Genomic DNA, 20,488 nt, shown 5'->3' with positions numbered 1-20,488 from the left:
CTGGTTTCACATGACAGATGTTTAAGTGATTTGATCCCATCCTATTATTATAAGAAATGTGTGAATTTACAGCTTCAAAAAAAAATCCAAAAATATTTTAGCAATGGCAATATGACTGAAATAAGCACATAGTATTTCAGGGGGTTGTATTAAAGGATTGAGGTCATTTATATATAAATAAATGGTATATCCTAAACACTACACATATTATTTTATTCTTATTATGATTAAGTCAGTCTCATTTCTTTGTATTTATGCCAAATAGAGAAAGACTAAGCCTGAAGTGGTCAACAATAGCACAGAGAGAAAGACAGGAGTATGGCCTATGAGTGACATGAGAAGTTTTTTTTGAGAGTTTTCTATTTTGGAGTAGGTTAGCTATGTACACAGTAAGAGGTTAGAGTTGGCAGGAGACCATTGGGTCCCTTGCTCATAGCTGGCATTGCAAACCTAGCATGACACTTTTCCTATTGAGTCTTGATTCAGCTCGGAACTATTTTGAATTCACTAGGGCACAGGTTCTGCTGCTGTAACAGTGGCCCAAAACAATGGGTGCCTAAATGAGGCCGGAGTTTATTCCTTCTATATATGGTATTCTGAGCAGGAGTCCAGATTTTATGTAGTGGCCTCACAGTGTTAAGGACTCAGATCCCTTCTTTCTTTTGCTCTTTCTATCCCTGTCTTCATGGCCCGTGGGAGTTTGCCATCACATCTACATTCTAGCCAGAAAAAAATCAGGAAAAAGGAGTAAGGGAAACTCATACCCTTTCCCTTTAAAGTCACATTGAGGAATTCATACACACCATCTTGGATTACATACCGTGCACCAATATTTGGTCACATGCTTACACCTAGCGAAAAGGGGATTTGAAAATATAGTCTTTATCTTGTACAATTACATAGCTAGCTCAAATCCCATCACTATGAGGGAAAGGAAGAATAGATATCAGGGTACAGATAACAGTTTTTGTCGTATCTTTTCAGCTTAGCATTCCAGATTGTTGTTAAGAAATGGCCAGAGCAGTCACATGAGATAGAACATATCTGCCATTCGTAAAAAAGATTGCCTATAGGTTCCAATATGTTCACTGGAGAGGCTTGTCCATAAATAGCTCCTGTAGCATATGCTTGGTACCATGTTCTTTCACTACCTGTGAGTTTTTTAGTGATAGGTGGTTGAAGGGTCTTGCACTGGCTCTGGAAATTATAATTTCCGCTTGAAATTGGTTTGAGATGAGATGTTTCAAATTATAGAGATTATTTTAGACCATTCTCATTTAGTTACCTTAAGTTAACTAACTCAAACAGATCCCCTAAGCCTCAAAGTAATTGCCTATGCTGTGCTATGCATATTGCATGTGTATGCCATAATGGATCCTTGATGGAGCCACATATTTTGTTGTACATCATTTGGTAACATTTTAAATCCCAAAATATTAAAAATAAATTAAAAAGATTCTGTGTTTCTATGACACTGCACTCTTGATATGAATGTTTCAAAGATAAACCCTGGAAAATAATTCTCATGTGACCTACACATGACTGTATTCTTGGTAATGAGCAGGAAGATGGGGATTGGGCAGCCTCTCAACTCCATACATTATAACAGGACTTCAGTCCTGTTGGGAGAAAAGGGCGAGGGAGCTAGCTGTCTTTGGGAATAAGAGCATCTCCTAACTCTGTTGAGGAAATATTTGAGGAGACCTGGTGAGCAGATGAGTTTCTTATGGATTTAAAGCCCTCTTATGCCAATTATACAATATGACATTCCTACATTTTAATAACCCCTAAGTGACAACCAATAACTTGTCAAAACATAACTGAAGAGCTCTTAAAATGTTTTGAATGACAGTAAATATAAAATTGAGAGTATTTGCTGACACTGACAGTTATAAAAAGATTAATTTATGAAGCTTCTCTTAATAAATGGTGAATTGGGTCCCTTTAGAGACTGGGATATATGTGTTCTTATTCATCTAACCCTAGTTGGTTTCTTTTTTCTTTTTTTTTTTTTAGCTTGTGTTTTTCTATACATCTACCTTTGTAAAACCACAAAGGTAGATGTATAGACAGTTGGAATTTATCTTCTGTCTTGCTAAAGGAATAAAGCTAGGAAGATCTAATGCCTTACAAATTTAATGAAACCACAGGCAAGTGCTTTGAAAACAAACCTTACCTTTCCTCTCTGGATACTCCATATGTGACACAGTTATTTTCCCCTGTTTCTGTCTTGCCTAGTATCTTTTTCCTTCTTCTTATAAACCAAACTCAGAGTTATTATGACTTTTCCATTCACATAAGCTATGTCACTGTAGAAAACAAATTCAATGTTTAGAAACCCTATTAGAAAATACTAGTTCAAAAAACAAATGGTAAAGCAAAGCCAATAGTTGTGACAATAACAAAGGGCTAATTTCTATAATAAGCAAAGGGCATCCACAAATCCAAAAAAAATTCTATAAGAAAAAGGGCAAAATATATGAACAAGAAGATCACATGAAGAAAGTACAAATACTCAGCCTCACTAGAAAGTAAATAAATGAAAATGAAGACAATGAAATGTTTTTAACCTATCAGCAAAAAAAAAAAAAAAAAAAAAAAAGTTTGCCAATATCTACTGTCAGTAAGTGTATATAGAAATACTCACTAGTGTGTGTACAAATATGGGCAACCTTATTTGGAAGACAATTTGGCTGCCCCTATTAAATGTTGAATGTGCATACCCTTTGGCCATGTATTTTTACTTCTAAGAATTTATTCTATTCGTATTTATTGCAGTATTGTTTACAGTAATAAAATGGAAATAACTCAAAGATTCAGGAATAATTGACTAATTAAATTATGTTGTAAACATATAGTGAAATACTCTGAAGTTACTATGAATAATGGTCTAGCTCTGTTTGGGCTCATATGCAAAGATATCCAAAGGTATATTTTTTTCTTAAGTTGAAAAGCCCGTTGTAAAACAGTACAAGTGTGTGGTTTTGATTACATTTATGTTTATAAAAATTTGAAAGAATATATGTATATGCTTATAAAATACTTGAAAGGACACAGGTGAATAAGTATTAGTTGTAACTTCTAGGCAGTGAAACCTGAGGTGAGGGAGGTAGGATAAGAACTGATATGTTCCACTTATACCTTTGAACACTTGTCAATGTTGTTTTTTTACAATGAGCAAATATAGCTTTTGTAGTGGAAGGGAGTGAGGAAAGGAAGAAAGGGGGAAAGGAAGGGGAGGGGAGGGGAAGAAAGGAAATGAAAGAAAGGAAAGGGCCAGGCACAGGCACAGGGGAAGGGAAGGGAAGAAGGAAAGGGAAAGGAAGAAAGCAGAGAGAGTGAGAGAGGGAAGGAGGGAGGGAAAGAGGGAGAGAAGGAGAGAAGGAGGGAGAGAAGGAGGGGCTGAGGGAAGGATGGGGGAGAGAAGGAGGGAGGAAGAAAACATTTGTCAGTAGTCAGCCTATCCATGTAATGTACGAGTTCAGAACCCTCCTCCCTCAAGTATATATATATCATTCCTGACCTCTGGGTAAGGAGCCAGCATAGCCGCGTTTTCTCTTGCCCACTCAATCTGTTGGCTATCCTTGGCTTCATCTAAGACAAGAGGAAAGAGTCAAGTCAGGAAACCTAAGGGAAGAGGCTGGTTAAGAACATGTTATGGAGAGTCATACTGTCCAATCATACATAAGGGATGTGTATAATAATTATGAGACCAATGTAGCAGATTTGATGCTTACATTTGATAGTAGCTGAAATCATAAACAAAATTATCTTCCCTACTTGGAGTTAATGAATGACAAAAGAGCCAAAATTTATCCCCAATTCTTAGCCATAACCAGACACCCTAGTATAATGGGACTCTCGAAAATGTCATACTTTTATATTTCTACCGTATGTACAATTCAGTAGAGCTGGAATAATTCATTTTCCCTTCCTTATGGTCCTGGCCACCTGCAAAATCCAGCTCCGCTCTCCTGGGGTCCTTGGGAGCTGGAAGGTGGATGGAGCTGGGTCACACAATAGCTCATTCAACAGCTGTTTCATGTTGGATGTTGTCTGTCATGCTCACTGTGGAAAAGTGGCTCCCTCTATATTCTTTGTTCCACTATACCTTTAAGATGCTTCATAGGGAGCCAAAACACAGGCTTAAAGCTCTTCAGCTTTTCAAAATGTAGCAAAATGAGAACTCAAAATATCTGTCATTTAAAATAAGTAGTGATTGTTCTGCTCTATATTTCCCTTTGACAGTATTTCTATCGCTCTACCAGTATTGGCTTGTGCACCTACAACATACCAAGCACTGTAGGGGTTGCAAGATAAATAAGGCATAGTTGTACACTTGAAGAACTTAGAGTTTGACAAATAAGTTAACAATAACTAGTGTTTAATTGAGTGCTAAACACTTTACAAGAAATCATGATTTACTCCTTACGACAACCCTGTGAAGTGAGTACCATTTATTATTCCCAGTGACCAAAAAAAACAAAACAAAACAAAACAAAGAAACCTGAAGTAGGAAGAGGTCAACAATAGCCCCAACGTCTGGCTGGTAATAAGAGGCAAACCCAAGAAGTCAGCCTGTGTCAGCCCCCACCACTGTGCTCTTCCTGCTCGGGATACAAAGAGCTGCATTATCATAAGCAGCAAGTGTTAAGTGCCCTTTAAAGACATAAAATACAACAGGAATTCAGATGAAGAGTATTTCTAGGTAGAACATTCAAGGGGGGTATGTGACAGAGATATTTTAAGTAAGATTTTGATGGGTGGAATGTGGGCAATGGATTATAAGTCATGTAGGTGAAAGCTTTCAACCTCCAGAAACTTAGTGCACAGCGTGTGGTCTAATTGAATTTGTTTTACTTTCATTAAATTGTTTATCCTCTCTCTACATTGCATTATTTCAGCTGCAAACATAAACAAGATCTACATGTGAACTGGGGTTAGATTTTTAGGAAATACAAACATCAAAATCATGAGGAAAAGATATATATATTTCATTGTTTCCTTTTTCTAGACATTCCTTGACAGGGGGGAAGTAAAGGTACACTATAGAGTAATATATGATAACTGAGACATTATTACATATAGAGAGATATACAGATGGGGCAGGTGTACAGCTACACATGCTCATGAGATTTTGTATAACCATATATATGTATATACACACACACACACACACATTATTATAAATATATATGTATTTATATATATAACATATAAGATATAACATATAATATATAATATACAATATATAATATACAATATATAATATATATAACATATAATGTATAATATATAATATATAATATATATAATATAATATATATATACTTTACAAGAAATCGTGTATCTGTGTGTCTCTGTGTGTGTGTGTGTGTGTGTGTGTGTGTGTATGTGTGTATCTCACCAGGTTCACTGCCTTCATTTTCCAGATGGGAAAGCCCACTTAGAAAAGGTCAGGTGTCCTACCTGTTTTCATACGGTGCATCTGCTGGCACAGATCTTAGCTGAGCTGAGAATGCCACATGCTTAGTCTGCTGCTCAGCATAGTCACTGAGTTAGTTTGGGAAGTACTTTTCATGTATTTAACATAACGTCAGGGGAACTCAAATAAGGCAAAGTTCTCCATGCACCTCAACCAGGAATGAAAGCAGGTTTCTTGGGGTATCAACCTCATTTGATGCAAAATCCGTGGCCCTTTATTTCCCCATTTCCCCCCTTGAGACCACTTTTTACACCATGCCCGATAGGGTGATCAAGGAAATAATGAGACAATTGGGGTCACCGTCACCAAACGCCACATGTTTAGACATTTCCATTTCCAGCCATGCAACACATCTTCAACAAATCTGGTTAATCTTCACTAAAATGTTGTTTTAACTTTTGTTCGTTAGGGTTTGGTAACTGGAAGCAAAAAAGAACTACACTGAAAATACCAGCGTGCTCTTCACTCTGCAGGAAACACATAGCCTGGCCAGTTTTGTAGCTGGTCCCATAAACAAACGCTCGTGCTAAATTTGCCAGGAGGTCTTGTGTTTTTCTCTATCTGGGGCTTTGCTCATAGTATTTAGCAAGCAGTCTAATTGTCATACACAGCAGCAGAGCGGCCTGGGGAGGCATGTGCTCCCCAGCTGAATTTATTTCTCAGGAACATGCTAACTGGTAAGTTTCTGGGAAATACACAGTAGTTACTCTTGGCTTGTTATTTTACAAATTATTAAGAATCCAGAGGAATCCAGAAACCAACTCTTACATTTTGTGTTTCAAGGGATATTTCTTTGTCTTACCCCCAGTGAGTACGTTCTTATGACAAGGCACCTCTGCCAGGTTGTGGGCACTGAGGAATCACCAAGCAATGTTCTGTAAAAGTGGATTAAGACCTTACTGTGTCTCTCACACATTGGCTACCCTCTGCCCAATGACTGCCCCCGGTTGAAGCTCCTCTAGGAGTCTGGCTTGATCTTAGGAAGCTGGGGCCTCCATAAATGTTTCCAGGGAAGGAAAAAAGGAGCAGAAACAGAACTGTTGGTGGGATTCTCCTCCGAGGCCTAGATTTGAAATGAGGTACTGGATCATCTCACCCCAGCCTAGCTTGTTTAGTAAATTAACAACTCCAGAGTCTTGATATTACAATTAAATTCACCTCCCAGTTTGGGATAGTATAGACAAATTGGTAAGGAAACCTATTATAATGAAGTAGGAAGGAAGGAAGGAAGGAAGGAAGGAAGGAAGGAAGGAAGGAAGGAGGGAGGGAGGGAGGGAGGGAGGGAGGGAGGGAGGAAGGAAAGGAAAGGAAAGGAAAGGAAAGGAAAGGAAAGGAAAGAAGGAAGGAAGGAAGGAAGGAAGGAAGGAAGAAAAAAGGGATATATATGTTATATATATTATATATATACCTATATATACATATGGTTATGTCTGTGTATCTAATTAGTCATTTTCTTGGCAATGAGAGAAAGAAGAAGGAAATGTGGGGATCTTTTCAGTAAATAATATTGTGCATATTGAATGATATGTTGTCATTGGTTTCAATTATTCTTTAAAAAGAAAAGAAATTAAGTACATTAGCCAGTGGAGGGGAAAAAATACTCCTTGTCAAAAGTAGCTAATCACCTGAGAAGAGGACACATATCTCCAAAAACAAGAAAAATTAATGTTTTTAAAAGGAGAGAGGGGGCAATCCAGGTCTTGTGCAGTCTTGGAAAACAGCATCGAAAGATTCATAATTATTATTATCATCATGGTACCAACAGCTAACATTTCTAGAGGATTTACAAGGGCTAAGCACTCAACACGGATTGCCTCACTTAACCCTTTGAGCCCCACAACATTCACCTAGGCTGACACAGAATAATGAGGGATGCTTGCTCCATCCAGCAAAGGGGATGGCTGATTTTAAGAACCCAAACAAGTAGAAGAATGAGAAAATCAGGTATAGGTGCTACAGAGGGCTGTTTGACGCTTTGCAAAAGTCTCAGTGTGCAACTTGGATTGCCATCACATGTATACATTTATAAAGTGGGTGAGTCCGTCTGCTTTAATAAAATGTATATTCAACCATTGGGTTGTAGAAATTTCAAAGATTTTATTTTTTGACAGGATGCCTGCCGTTTTTCTCTCTTGACTCCCGCTTGTTTTATTCATTTTGGGGTAGTTGCCAATTAGACCCAATTGGTAAGTATAATTAATGGACAACATGAATCTCCTCTTAAACCCCAACCAAGAAAATTAACCATAAAACCATTCATTTCCTTTCAAAATTCCTAACGCTCTCTCTCCCTATGACTGCTGTTTATCTCTTTCTAAGACTTCCAACTGCATCCGAGATGATGATGATGATTATTCCCTATTATTTATCATCTTAAAATCCCCCATAAAACAGAGGATAAAGATGAGCGTTTCTGGAGGCGCTGGTGTGTTCCAGACACTAGGCTAGGCGTTTTCATATATACTGCTCTTAATATATGAGCAGAGATCCTTCAATGCAGAGATCCTTCAAGGTAGGGATTATTATCTTCCTTTTTTACAGTTGATGAAACCGCATTTCAGAGTTACTAAGCCCTTGTTCTAAATCCAGTTAGTGGCACAGCATAGCACAAACCAGGCTGATGTGATTCCCAAATCCTTGCTCTTTTCACCCCACAGAAGGAAGCATTGTTTCACTCAAAAAGGCACTCCCCTAACATCTTGTTACCTTGGAGTGTTTAGGGGTCTTTATTTCATTCAACAACTGTTTGAACACAAGTTCCACATCATACACGGGTTGAACATCAGTTCAGCTGGAATTCTTCAACAGGAGAACTTTGGGCAGAGGACGGTGGTTAGTGGCAAGATGGTGGAGGAATTCACAGGAGCAACGTGAGGAGGAAGTAGGGCAGGGTGATGGCAGGGTGGGGGTGAAGATAAGCAGAGGAGATCCTGATCGTGTACCCATGGCTACAGTCTTTCTTCATGTGACTCGTGGACTTCCCTTTGTCATCCTATGCCTGAGAATATATGAAGGAGGCTGGGAAGGCAAAGGGACGTTCAATTGTCATCACTGGCATCTTTTTTGATCATTGCACCATGTTCAAATGCATTGGGGTAACCATGACATGAAAATTTCCATCACTGAGCCCATAACTGTTCCATGAGACCAATAGCAGTCAATAAGTTAAGGGTCATAGCAGAACTTCATCCAGGGAGACCTGGAAGTAAGAAATAATGAATTTATATTCTCATAGAATGAAAGCCCTGAGTTCAAACCACATGACCTGAAAAGGATGTTAAACTTCCCCTAGGTGGGTTACATGTATATCAGGGACATTTCATTGCCTTCTGTGGATGCTCTAACCTGTTCAGCCCAATCGTTTGGACTTTCTACTACCTGTAGACTCAACAGATCAAGTAAAAGACCATCCAAAATATGTATATCAAATTCATGATCAGTTAACTTTGGACTCTGATGACCTGCCATTTTTCAGACGCCCTCAACTGAACGTGTTGTTCGAACTTTTCTCTACTTTTTAAAGAATTTTCCCTCTATAAATCTATAAAAGAATAGATTGTGTGAAAAAGATAATACGGTCTAAACATCTGCCCTCTCTTATCTTTTGCAGTGGCCTGATACAAGTTGGCTGTCCCTGAAATGTTTGTCATGCTTAGTACTAAAATGTCACTTTGTCCATCAAGACAATAATGGACTCAAAGGAATAATGTTGGGGGAGTAGATCTCATGTTAGTGAAACCTGTGTCTTCGCAGTCTGCCTAGCTTGTTTATCTGACTCATTTTCCAATCCAGGCTAAGCAAAAAGCTTTCTCTTTTAGCAAAGAGCTCCTTTCTGCATTAGAATGACTTTGTTCAGGGACTGGGGCAGTTCCTGAATGAGTCCAACAGGGGAGCTACCCACCATTCCGATAAGATCTCTTAGGTTCTTTTACATGCAGGAAAGAATGCTGAGATCTCTTTTCAGATTAGAAAGATGTGGATAGCAAATATTTGGCATTTTGGTCTCAATAGTCAGCAAAATCTGCTGTTATTGGTCAGCCCCATAATAGGTTCCTCTCATGATAGCATAGACCCTCTTGATGTGACCCAACCTCTTCCTTATTCCACTGCTAACCAAAAGTCTTTCTATATGTTTTCATCTGTTGTTTCTCTGGTTTCCCCTTCTTTCTAATTCATGGAGACCTTATGTTCCACCCCTTTTAAGCTACTTGCAATTTCCCCGTAAACGACATGATGACATTCCTCATTGGAGGTGTTTTTCTCCTGTATTGACATTTGCTGAAATTCCAACCTCTTCCAATTCTACTTAAGGACAAAAACCTACACTCCAAGCCTCAGCTTGAAAATCTTCTCTTCTATGAAATCTTATAACACACACACACACATGAACGTGCATGCACGCACACACACACACACACATTCTTGTAGGCTCAATTATTTGCCGTATAATCCATGTTCCCACAGCACTCTGTGTAAGCCTCTGTCACAGAACTGCCTCTTTTGGTAAAGCGGTGATCTCTATCTGCCTGCACCGTGCTCCGTCTCCTGTAGATTGTGAGCTCCTTGTGAGCAGAGTCTGAGTCTTAAGTCATTTTTGTCATCCGGCGAACCTAGCACAGTGCCTGGTATATGCAGGTAGGGGCTCAATAAATTTTTATTGTAAACATCAATAAATGTTTTTCTGGCCTTATTTTTAGCTCTGGTTTCCAGCCCGACATAAAAATGTAATAGACGAGCTTAGATGTTAAAATCTTCAAAGGAAAGACACGTAGTAAAACAGTAACACATAGACAGACTCTGGGCAGATAAATGCATAGGAACATGTACTGGCAAAGACCATCATGAATACTTCTGTCATGGGCATGAAAGTATTTATTCTGGAAATTTGAATCATGATTCTTGTTGAATCATGATTCTTATTAAATCGTTTCCATCTTAGGAACTTAGAGAGTCGAAGGATGTGTATTTTTTGGAGTGGCCAAAGCCATCACGGCTCCATTATTTCCATATACACAGAAAAAGAAGTAAGTATTGATCTTCCCCCACTTATTTAAAGTGATAATTGCCTATGGCTGCTTTTCAGTCTAGATTAGGATCAACCATTCAGTAAAAATGCATAGCTACCTTTAGGAAGTTAGGCTAACATAAAATAAATGGCAGAACTTGTGCTGACTGGCTGACTGAGTACTTTTCTGCCATAATCAACAATTTTACTGTGGGATATATTTAGAGAGGATAAGGTATCTCACTCTCTAGGGTTCTAAAAGAAAGTGGGCTGAGATTTTAATTTGCTTGAGGTGATTAAGGCCAGGGAATTTGTCACGGGACCCTTCAAAGCCCCTTTCCCAGAATTTAAAATAATTTGCCTATCCCTTCAATAAGTGTTTGAATCATTTCACACCATTGACACTGATGGCTGTAAAAGTGAAATGTATTTCATATAGGCTTGAAGAGTGACCAGAAATAGTGCTCCCAAGATGTCAGCAATAACATTGTCATAGATTCTAACAGAATAAAAATCTTTTAACCTTGAACCCTTGGCTCAAGATATTAACCTCTGAGGAAAAAAAAAACAAAAACAGGAGACTAGAGACGTTATTCCGTAATACCGGCCAAATAGGCGAACTTTTTTTTTTCTTTTTTGGCATCCAGAGCTGAAACAAGCAAGCAGCTCTTCCCCTTACTGAACAGGCTGTTCCTGTTCTTTGAGCAGGGTCAGATTTCAAAAGCTGCCTTGAGTTCCACAGGCTGCAGCACTGTAGGCAAATGCTGAAGTCCTAGATCTCAGGCAGAGGAATCAACAGTTCTTGCTGGCTAATGAGCCTGGGCGTCTTCGCGACCACACGGGGTTCTGTGGGCAATTCCTGCTGGAATGAGGGAGGATGAAAAAACAGGTGTGCCTTTGCTAACACGGGGGACTGAGGATTGAAGAGTCAGCTCTTCTGGTCATCAAACAAATCTGAGCTGAACCTTTCCTCATTAGCCACATTTCTTCCACCCAGAGGGAGAACACAGGAAGTGAGTTCTGACTCGGGTGCACATCAGAATTTATTAGGAAATCGTGGCGGGGGGGAGGGGGGATTCTGAAAGAAGTAACAACTAACGTGGCCAGTCTGCACCATCAGGAGATTGGGGACAAGTAGAAAGTTCTCTTCTCCCTTGTATTTCCGTTCTTAGATTCTGTTTGCAGGTCGTGCATGGAGCAGGATTTGTTTGGTCCTGTCAGCTTACTTGTTCCCATTATTCAGGTAATAAGAACCGTTACAGTGAGTATGAATTATGGTTCATAAACTTAGGTAGGTAGGAAATGTTGCATAATAAAAATTTTCCTTAAATCAAATAAATCCAATTCTAAGCTCCCTTTCCATCTAGTTTTGGTGAATTCAATCTCAGTTTTTATTATGTCTCTCTTTCCCTCCCACTCCTCCTGATGTCCTCCCTCTGACCCCTCCCCTTCTCCCCTTCCTTTCCCGTCTTCTCCCCCTCTCAGCTGCTCTCTCTCTCTCTCTCTTTCTCAGGTATAGTGTACCTGGGAAATTGGGAAGAGGCCTCTTCTTTTCCCTCAGCCAAGGTAACCATTGGTACTGGAACTGCCCAAGTCTGCATGGTCCCCCACCCCACCGCCCCCACCCCCAGGCCAGGCAGAAGGTTCTGGTGCTCCAGTGCTGAGCGCAGCACCAGGGTTCACTTCATAGCAGTCCCCTTCAGGCCGGGTATCTGTGCTCATCCCACCCTCCTGGAGCTTGCATTTGGGTTGAAGGAAACCAAAAATAAGTAAAATATGTAGTGTATTGGGTAGGAATAAGTGTCAGGGAGAGAAGGAAGGCAGAGAGGCCAAAAAGGGGAGTGTAAGGAGGAGGTTGCAGTTTTAAATAGAGTGGTGGAGAAGGCCTCACTGGAAAGGGGACACTTGAGTGAAGACTTTAGGAAGTGAGGGAACAGAGTATGTGACATATTGGGGACAACCATTGCTGGCAGAAGGAATGGCAGTGAAAAGGCACTGAGGCAGGAATGTGGGCTACATGATTGGAGAACATCAGGAGGAGCCTGTGTGGCCATGTGGAAGGAAAGGGAGGAGAGGAGTAGGAGAGGAGTCCAGGGAAGGAATGAGGGCCAGATCCAATGAGGAGGGTAAGAACTTTGACTTCTACACTTGCCCTGTGTGCAATAGTAGCTTGCAGAGTTTTGAGCAAAGGAAGAAGTGTTCTTGTATGTTTCAACAGTATCACCCCACCTACTGAGTTGAGTAGCCTACATAGGGAGCAGGTGTGAAAGCAGAAACAGAAGTGAAGAGACCATGGCAAGAATCCAGACAAAAGCTGGCAGTGCTTAGACTAGGTGTATGATTCAGGCTATAATTTGAAGGCAGAGCAAGCAAGATTTACCATTAAATTTGATCCAAGGTGTGAGAGGGACAGATGAATCCAAGGTGACTCCCAGTTTGGGGGACTGACCAGCTAGAAGAATGCACTGCCATGTATTCAGATGGGGAAGACTGGGGAGGAGGGTGGAAGGTAGAGACAATATCAGGAGCTTACCTTTGGGTGCATCTTATCTGAGCTATCCCATGGCACTGAGGCCATGTCGAGAGGAGCAAGGTTGGGCAAGACTGAAGCTCAGTGCAGATAGTGGTCTGGAGATATAAACAGGGAAGTCGCCCGTGTCTGGCCAGTGTACAAAACCATGTGAGTGGGTGAGATCATCCAGGGAGTGAGTGAGGAGAGGAGACAAGGAAACAGCAGAGGACCAAGAACTGAATCAGTCCTTCTACCAGAGGTCAGGGAGGTGAGAAGGCACCAGCAGTGATGAAGAAGGAGGAGCTAGTGAAGTAAGGAGAGGGAGCTTCTCGAATCCAAATGGAGAGCATATTTCCAAGAGGAAGCCATGGCCAACTGTGTAAATGCTTTTGATGGGTCAAGTAAGATGAAACCTGCGAACTGACCATCGGGATATTGCGAGTCCCTTCTCCCTGTCTCATCCCATCCCATGTCTACCCATCAGAGACACTTGCCTTGTCTTCTTTCTCTTTAAGACATTAATGAGCTTAGGTTTTTAACAAAAGCCATTCAGAGAGCTCATCTTCAGGCCAGCAATGCCAACTTTCCCTGAGAAAAGACAGCCCAGTGGGCCCTTTTGGAAATAAGGAGAAGGAAAAATAAATGGAAAACAAAATATGAATTAGTAACTCAGTAAATGATCCTGTTAGAAAATACATTATTTGCTTTTAGGCCACATACCAAGTAGAGGGTATATTCAATATAGGTAAATAATTTTCAGCAGTACAGTGAATCCCCTACTGAAATAGGATGAAGTGGGAAGCTATTCATTTTTAAAGAGTTGGTTCTAGGGGATGAACTAGGGGAACTGGTTCTAGGGGAAGAAGAGCACATAACTTCCAGTAAGGGCAATGCTACATCAATCACATACAACTGAACTGGATGTCACCGCTTGGCTTACACAGCTTTCCAGCTTGGTTAGCTTCTCATTGATCATAGATGTACTCAAGCTTGGCAGACTAACAGATGTTGCTTCATAGGAATCATTTTTATCACAGTAGTTAGACCCAAAGGTTGGCAAACTACAGCCCATGGGCCACATCCAGCCTGCCATCTGTCTTTGTAAATAAAGCTTTATTGGAACATGGCCATGTCCATGCTCATTCTTTCATGTACCATCTATGGCTGCCTTCAACCAACAGTGACATAGCTGAGGACTTACAGCAGAGGTTGTCTGTCCTGCAAACCTGAAAATACTTACTATCTGGCCTTTTGCAGAAAAAGTTTGCAGACTCCTGATTTAGATTTAGATTTGTTCCAGGGAACAAATCATGGATGTTTCAGTCCTACTCCATGGGCTCTCATCTTAATTTACTGCAAGGGACACATCTTAAGATTCCACTTCTTTTCATAGTTGGAAATCTCCTCTACTTATCGCTTAATGCTGGGGCAGCGGTTCTGGTCCATTGGGCCACTGGCAATAGCATCACCTGGGAACTTGTTAGAAATGCACATTCTCAAGTCCCATTTTAGACCTACTTGTCAGAAGCTCCGGGAAGGTGTGCAACAGGGTGTTCTCAAACTGCTCCCCAGGAAATTCTGATACATGCTAAACTCAAGAGCCGTGTGCTACAGCAGACTCTGATCAGAAGAGCTGAGACCTTGACATGGGCATTTCTGCACACCCCTTCCAATGATAGTTTTCAATGCACAAACTAGGTCTTTGCACATTAGAATTAGGGTTTTGAGAACAGTCCTTAGATTGCCACTTTCTTATATATAACGTTAGGAGAGCCCATCTTCTAGAATGATGGTATTAGCACTTATTATTGCAGTCAAATGGTTCTTGGTGGCAGAGTAGGAGTAAGCCAAGTGTCTGTTTTCACATGAACATGACAGAGTAGGATAATGACTGAGTGATTAAGGACCCAAAGTACCATTGGATGCCCTTGGGCCATGACTGTCTGCTGATTCCTCATTGTGGCCTCCAGTATGTTTAAGTGATAGAATGTAATGAGGCATTTACTTAGAGAAAAGTAGAAGGGATTTATTTTCAGCACCATCAAGGATATGCTAGAATGAGAAAAACTTTAAATCAATATTCTCCCCCTACAGGATTTATGCAGGTGCTGCTGTGTTATAGTTGCTGTTTTCCTTTGCTTAATGATCTAATCCCTCCCTGGAGCTTCATCCTTTTGAGTACCTAAGGGAAGGAATATCTCTGATAATGAATAGCTGTGGTTTAGATGGAGCTGGAAACCTGCTCCCAGGGAATCAGAGAGGGGTAGCAGTGAGTGTTGGCCTTATTAAGCCAGGAAGAGATGCAAAAAGGGAACAGTGAACAAACTCAGGCCCCTTTCTAAATATCTGACATTGCCATGCATTTTTAAAATTTTTCAGAAATGAATTTGGAACTCTGAGGCATGAGAGAGAGATAGAGCGACCATTGTACTGGTTTGTCCAGGACTAGATCTGGTTTATACTAGTCATCCCAGCATAACTATTAATGACTGACAACCCTTTCATTTGCAAAAGTGTCCTGGTATTTGTATGATAAAACAAATGGTCACCCTAGTGAGAGACGACCCAGTAAGAGTGCAAATAGTGTAGACCCAGTTTCGATACTCAGTTTACTCTCTGTGCCTCAGTTTATTTAAGTGTAAACTGAGATTTAAAATCTTTCTATCATAGGATTGTTGAGCATGTTGCGTAAGCATGTGCAACCCGCCTGGCTGCTGTCCAACACCTGGCAGGTGCTCAGCAACTGCTTGTTTCCCAAAGAGAAAAAAAAAACTGCCTTCAGCCAGTTGGCGGAGTGGACTTCACTATGAGAGATCATTCACTGCAACCCAGAAATTCATAAGCAGCCTTGTTTTGGCACCATTTGTAACTAGGTTTTTTAACATATTGGAATTGTCATTTCCTTGTGAGGAGCTATAAAAACATAAAGAAGGGGTGCCTGGGTGGCTCAATCCATGAAGCGTCTGACCTCTGCTCAGGTCATAATCTCATGGTTCATGAGTTTGAGTCCCGCGTTGGACTCTGTGCTGACAGCTCAGAGCCTGGAGCCTGCTTCAGATTCTGTGACCCCTCTCTCCCTGCCCCTCCCCTGCTCATGCTCTCTCTCTCTCAAAAATAAATAAACATTAAAAAGTTTTTTAAAAAACATTTAAAAAATGTCTGCTAGAGAAGGCCATCTTTGCACTTGAAAAATGATCTCACATCACAAATATGAACTAGAGGCTCAAGTTTGTTAGATGTTCTGATGCTAAGTGAATACAAGCAAGAGAAATAACAGTATTATAATTCATGGTGTTAGAGCTTGAGAAAGTCTAATACATTATACTTCACCCTTGATGGAACAAGACTGAAACTGACTGAGAGTTGGACACCAGAGTCAGGCAGATGGAGATCAAAACATAATTTTTATTAATGGTGAAGTTATTGGAAATAATGACTTAGTGTGAGGGCCAAATGGGTTTGCCTTTTTCAGCCTCCAGACAGCCAACCAGAAAAGAAATCTGTGTCTACAAAAGACACCTTTACTAATAGCATTGACTGGCATTGGTCCATGGAGGACAAGGAAGAAAGAAGCTCAGCTCTCTTCAGTGGGAGACTAGTAGTAGATTTGTTCTATTTAACCAAGAAACATAGACATTAGTCACCCCCAATCAAGTTGCTCAGTTTTACATGTGAAGAGGAGTAAGGGAAGGACAAGGGGCTAGATATGTTCCACTAATAGAGCTCCATCCACACGGAACTTGAAACCAGAGGAAAGAAGGTTCCTCATGTCATCCATATTTCCCACTGAGTATTTAGTCATGATAAAGATTTGAACAGACTGGACTTGATACATTGTCTTTTAGAAAAGATGCCCGGACAGTCAAATAAAAATTTATCACTTCTGCCAACTGCTGGTCAGAAATTGGACTAAATACTATTACTAGATGTCAAACAATCAGTACCCTTCCTTTGTCTCATATAGGATAATGGCAGTCAGTTAGTTTCATAACCTTGGTGGTGAATGAAGGTCATTTCTAGCCAACAGCACCGTAGCTGCTGCTGAATCATACCAATCACCTCAGAGAGAACAGAATTATGTTTCCATTTCAGTCACGTAGTTCCCTATTCATTTCATGTGGAGGAAGTAATAGCTTTCATGGATATCGTTCCAGCAAAGGGAAGAATGTAAACCTTTGTTTACGTCTTTCCCCTCCCAGTGGCCAGGACACGTTGTCACTCCAGCTGGGTCCAATTCTGAGAAACAATGAGACTTCAATTTAAAAGGACAAGACAGCTGAACCGAAATTGGCTATTTGAGTCGCTAAGAATCTGGACTCTTCCAGACCTAATCCAAATGGACAAGTGAAATGTGAGCACTGGCCCAGGTGACTCAGCAGCTCCTTCTCTAGGTCTCTGACCACTGCTGAGGCCGGGTAGTTAAGGCGTGTGAAAGGACACGATGGGGCCACTTAAATGGCTGTCGTGTCAACTGTCAGAAATACACATCGATAGTATTGAGATATGGTACTCGGTCCCTGTATAACCACCAATTTATTCCTGTCCCTTCAACTGTGCTAGTCCCAAGGCACTGTACCTGAGGCACTGTACATTTTAATTTTGTTTTATTTCACAATTATCGAAACCATCTTCTACATGTAAGGCTCTTTTGACACCAGGATGTTGCCTAAAGGGGGGCGGGGGGCAGGGGTCTGTTCAAGAAGTTTAAATTTAGTGGATGAAACTTTCATTAAAACAAGGCAGAATAAAATACCTGCCAAAACATAGATAAAGGAAAAAAATCAGGGGCGCCTGGGTGGCTCAGTCGGTTAAGCGGCCGACTTCGGCTCAGGTCATGATCTCCAGGTCCGTGAGTTCGAGCCCCACATCGGGCTCTGTGCTGACCGCTCAGAGCCTGGAGCCTGTTTCCGATTCTGTGTCTCCCTCTCTCTGACCCTCCCCTGTTCATGCTCTGTGTCTCCCTGTCTCAAAAAATAAAATTAAAAAACGTTAAAAAAAAATTAAAAAAAAAAAAAAAAAATCAGCCACAGGCTACAAAGGAATGAGTGATTAATACTACCTAAGGGAGTTAAGAAATACCTCAGCAATTAGTAACATTTAAAGTAGACTCTGAACATTGCATTGGGGTCTCTGAGAGGCCACAATAAAGAGTACCTGCCTTTCTCATCGAAATTCTGAACAATCTCAGAAATAAAAAAAAGTACTTGATGAAACTCAAAATACCAGTTTTTGTTGGACAAGTTAGCAGGTATGGCTTTAAGACCATTGGCCAAGTGGGTTTAATGGCTCCCCCAGATCTGGCAGAATCCCATAGTGAGCCTTTACCCCACCCCTCATGCCTCACCAACATACCTTTAGGGGCAGAGCCCCCGGAGAAGCCGGGAGACCTCACTCTTCCTCATGAAACTGGGAGTGGGGAGAGATACTCCCCTCTGAAAATTTGGATGGCTAGGAGGAAGTTAAAACAGAATCCTAGCTGGCAGATCATGAAGATAGTCTGACGAGACCAGAATTAAGGTGAACAGAAGATCTGGAGGGAGATGAGGCTACAGATGAAGGTTGGGCCAGAACACGGGGAGCCTCGCCTGTCACGTGAAAAGTGTGGACTTTGGTCTGTAAGCAAGGAGAACCCACTAAAGACAGCTACAGAGAAGACTGTATTTATGATGATAACTAGCCGGTGGTGATTGCTGTGGAGGCAGGGAAATAAGGCAGGAAGCACTTCGGGAATGAGCCAATGAATGAACATAAAACCCTAGGCATCTGGGAAAATTCCCGATTTCATGAAAATTTAAATCAGATCTCAGTGCTCTGGATCTCAGGCCAGTTGATTGAGGGGAAGTGGCTCACGTCAGAAAATATCTAAAAATTTCTGTGGAAATAATTATATTGTCATTTAACCTATAAGAAATCAGGATTGGGGCACATAGGTGGCTCAGTCGGATTAGTGGCTGATTCTTGATTTTGGCTAAGGTCACGATGTCACAGTTGTGACATGGAGCCCTGCTTTGGGCTTCTTGCTGGGCGTGGAGCCTGCTTAATATTCTCTCTTTCTACCTCTCCTTCTGCCTTCCTCTCTCTCTCTCTCTCTCTCTGTCTCTCTCTCTCTCTCTCTCTTAAAAACAAAAATAAGAAAATAAAGAAAAAAGAAATCAGGGTATACTTGATAGTAATTCAGTATCCTGCCTTTTATACCCCAAGTTTTAGTGAGCAACTACTATGTGTAGTAGCAACGACTATGTACATGCCATGCAGGGAATACAAAGATAAACCCACCTAATAGAGAAAAGACGTGTCCAAACATATAATTAATGAGAGAAAACTTCAAGAGATAGGAAAGGCACTATGAGAAAGTTTTAATGCCTTTTATGCCAAAGTAATTGATAGACAAATTTTAAAAATCTCTTCATTGGCATGGGCTTTAAAAAAAATGCTATGAGGCAACACAGGTGAGAATTATTAATTCTGCCTGGTGGGTAAAGGGGGGAAGGGGCTCAGGAAGGCTTGTCTTTGAACCTGGAAACTGCAGGGTGAGTGTAAGTTTCTCACAGATAGTAAGTCAAAAAGGACATTCCTTAAAGAGAGAAAAGAACTTTTCACATTTGGGGGAGGAAGACACAATTGTTATAAGGGGAGGATGGGCATAGTATTATAAAGTCAAAGGAGTTAGAACCACTCTGATTACCTTACATCTGAGAAGGCAAAGGATGCCTTTTGATGTGGGTTTGAACAGAGTAGAAACTAAGAAGACTTTGGCTTTGTTTGGGCGAGTTTTCTTGTAGACTTAGATCAATTACATTAAAACATTCAGCCTGCAAACAATGGCCTCAAAGAAAATGCTGGCTCTTTCCTTTTATGAAAGTAATACTTGCACCACAGCCCATGGGATCGGCTGTTCCTTTTCTATTGAAATGATTCACATAGAATGTTACTTGGATGTCCCGGTAATATATGAACATTAATAGCAGGATATTTCAATTAGAACTGGCGTGCTGTAAGGGAATAACTGTTTCCCATTGACTAAGTCAAAAGCCAAGTCAGTTTATTAGCATATAATATACTTGGAGTCGGTTTATGGATTTTGTTATTTGGTATTTACATCTTTGTCCAAACCACAAAACTCAAATGGCTTAACAAGCTGATTGAAGCACCCAGAAGAGGCCATGGTAGAAGCATTTGGGGAGTGATACAAAAAGTCACCTAACCACCCCCGCCCCCCACCAGAAAGAATCACCTACCCCAAAACAAATAGTTTTAGCTTTTTGGATACAAGATAAAAAAAAATTTGTCTTCCTCAGCATATTATTATTGGTCTGCATGAGAGGACATTCAAACTTTGGAAAAACATGTTTTAAATTATTTGTCGACTCCTCCTTTTGGTTTAAGTATATGAAGCACATTTATTTTTCTGTTATCCTCATGAATATTTATACACATTTAAATGGGAAATCTTTTATAAGCTTAATAAATATAAGAATCTTTTAAA

At 40.6% G+C, this 20,488-nt stretch overlaps 1 protein-coding gene across 12 annotated transcripts in view; it reads left to right on the top strand.

Moving 5' to 3' along the window:
• The window catches only part of TRPM3 (transient receptor potential cation channel subfamily M member 3), an 804,289-nt gene that overhangs the window by 590,287 nt on the left and 193,514 nt on the right, over positions 1-20,488 (top strand). For 6 of the 12 annotated variants that reach the window (XM_053907798.1, XM_019463616.2, XM_053907801.1 and 3 more), the window contains exon 7: positions 7,597-7,671. The exons of the other annotated variants lie outside the window; for them this stretch is intronic. In XM_053907798.1, the coding sequence (XP_053763773.1) occupies positions 7,597-7,671 (75 nt within the window). The remainder of the gene's footprint in view (positions 1-7,596; positions 7,672-20,488) is intronic. 12 annotated transcript variants of the gene reach the window in all.

The sequence above is a fragment of the Panthera pardus genome, unplaced genomic scaffold, assembly GCF_024362965.1.
Source record: "Panthera pardus isolate Hobbes unplaced genomic scaffold, ASM2436296v1 HiC_scaffold_20, whole genome shotgun sequence".
Classification (NCBI taxonomy): Eukaryota; Metazoa; Chordata; class Mammalia; order Carnivora; family Felidae; genus Panthera; species Panthera pardus.
This window is presented reverse-complemented; position numbering and strand designations above follow the sequence as displayed.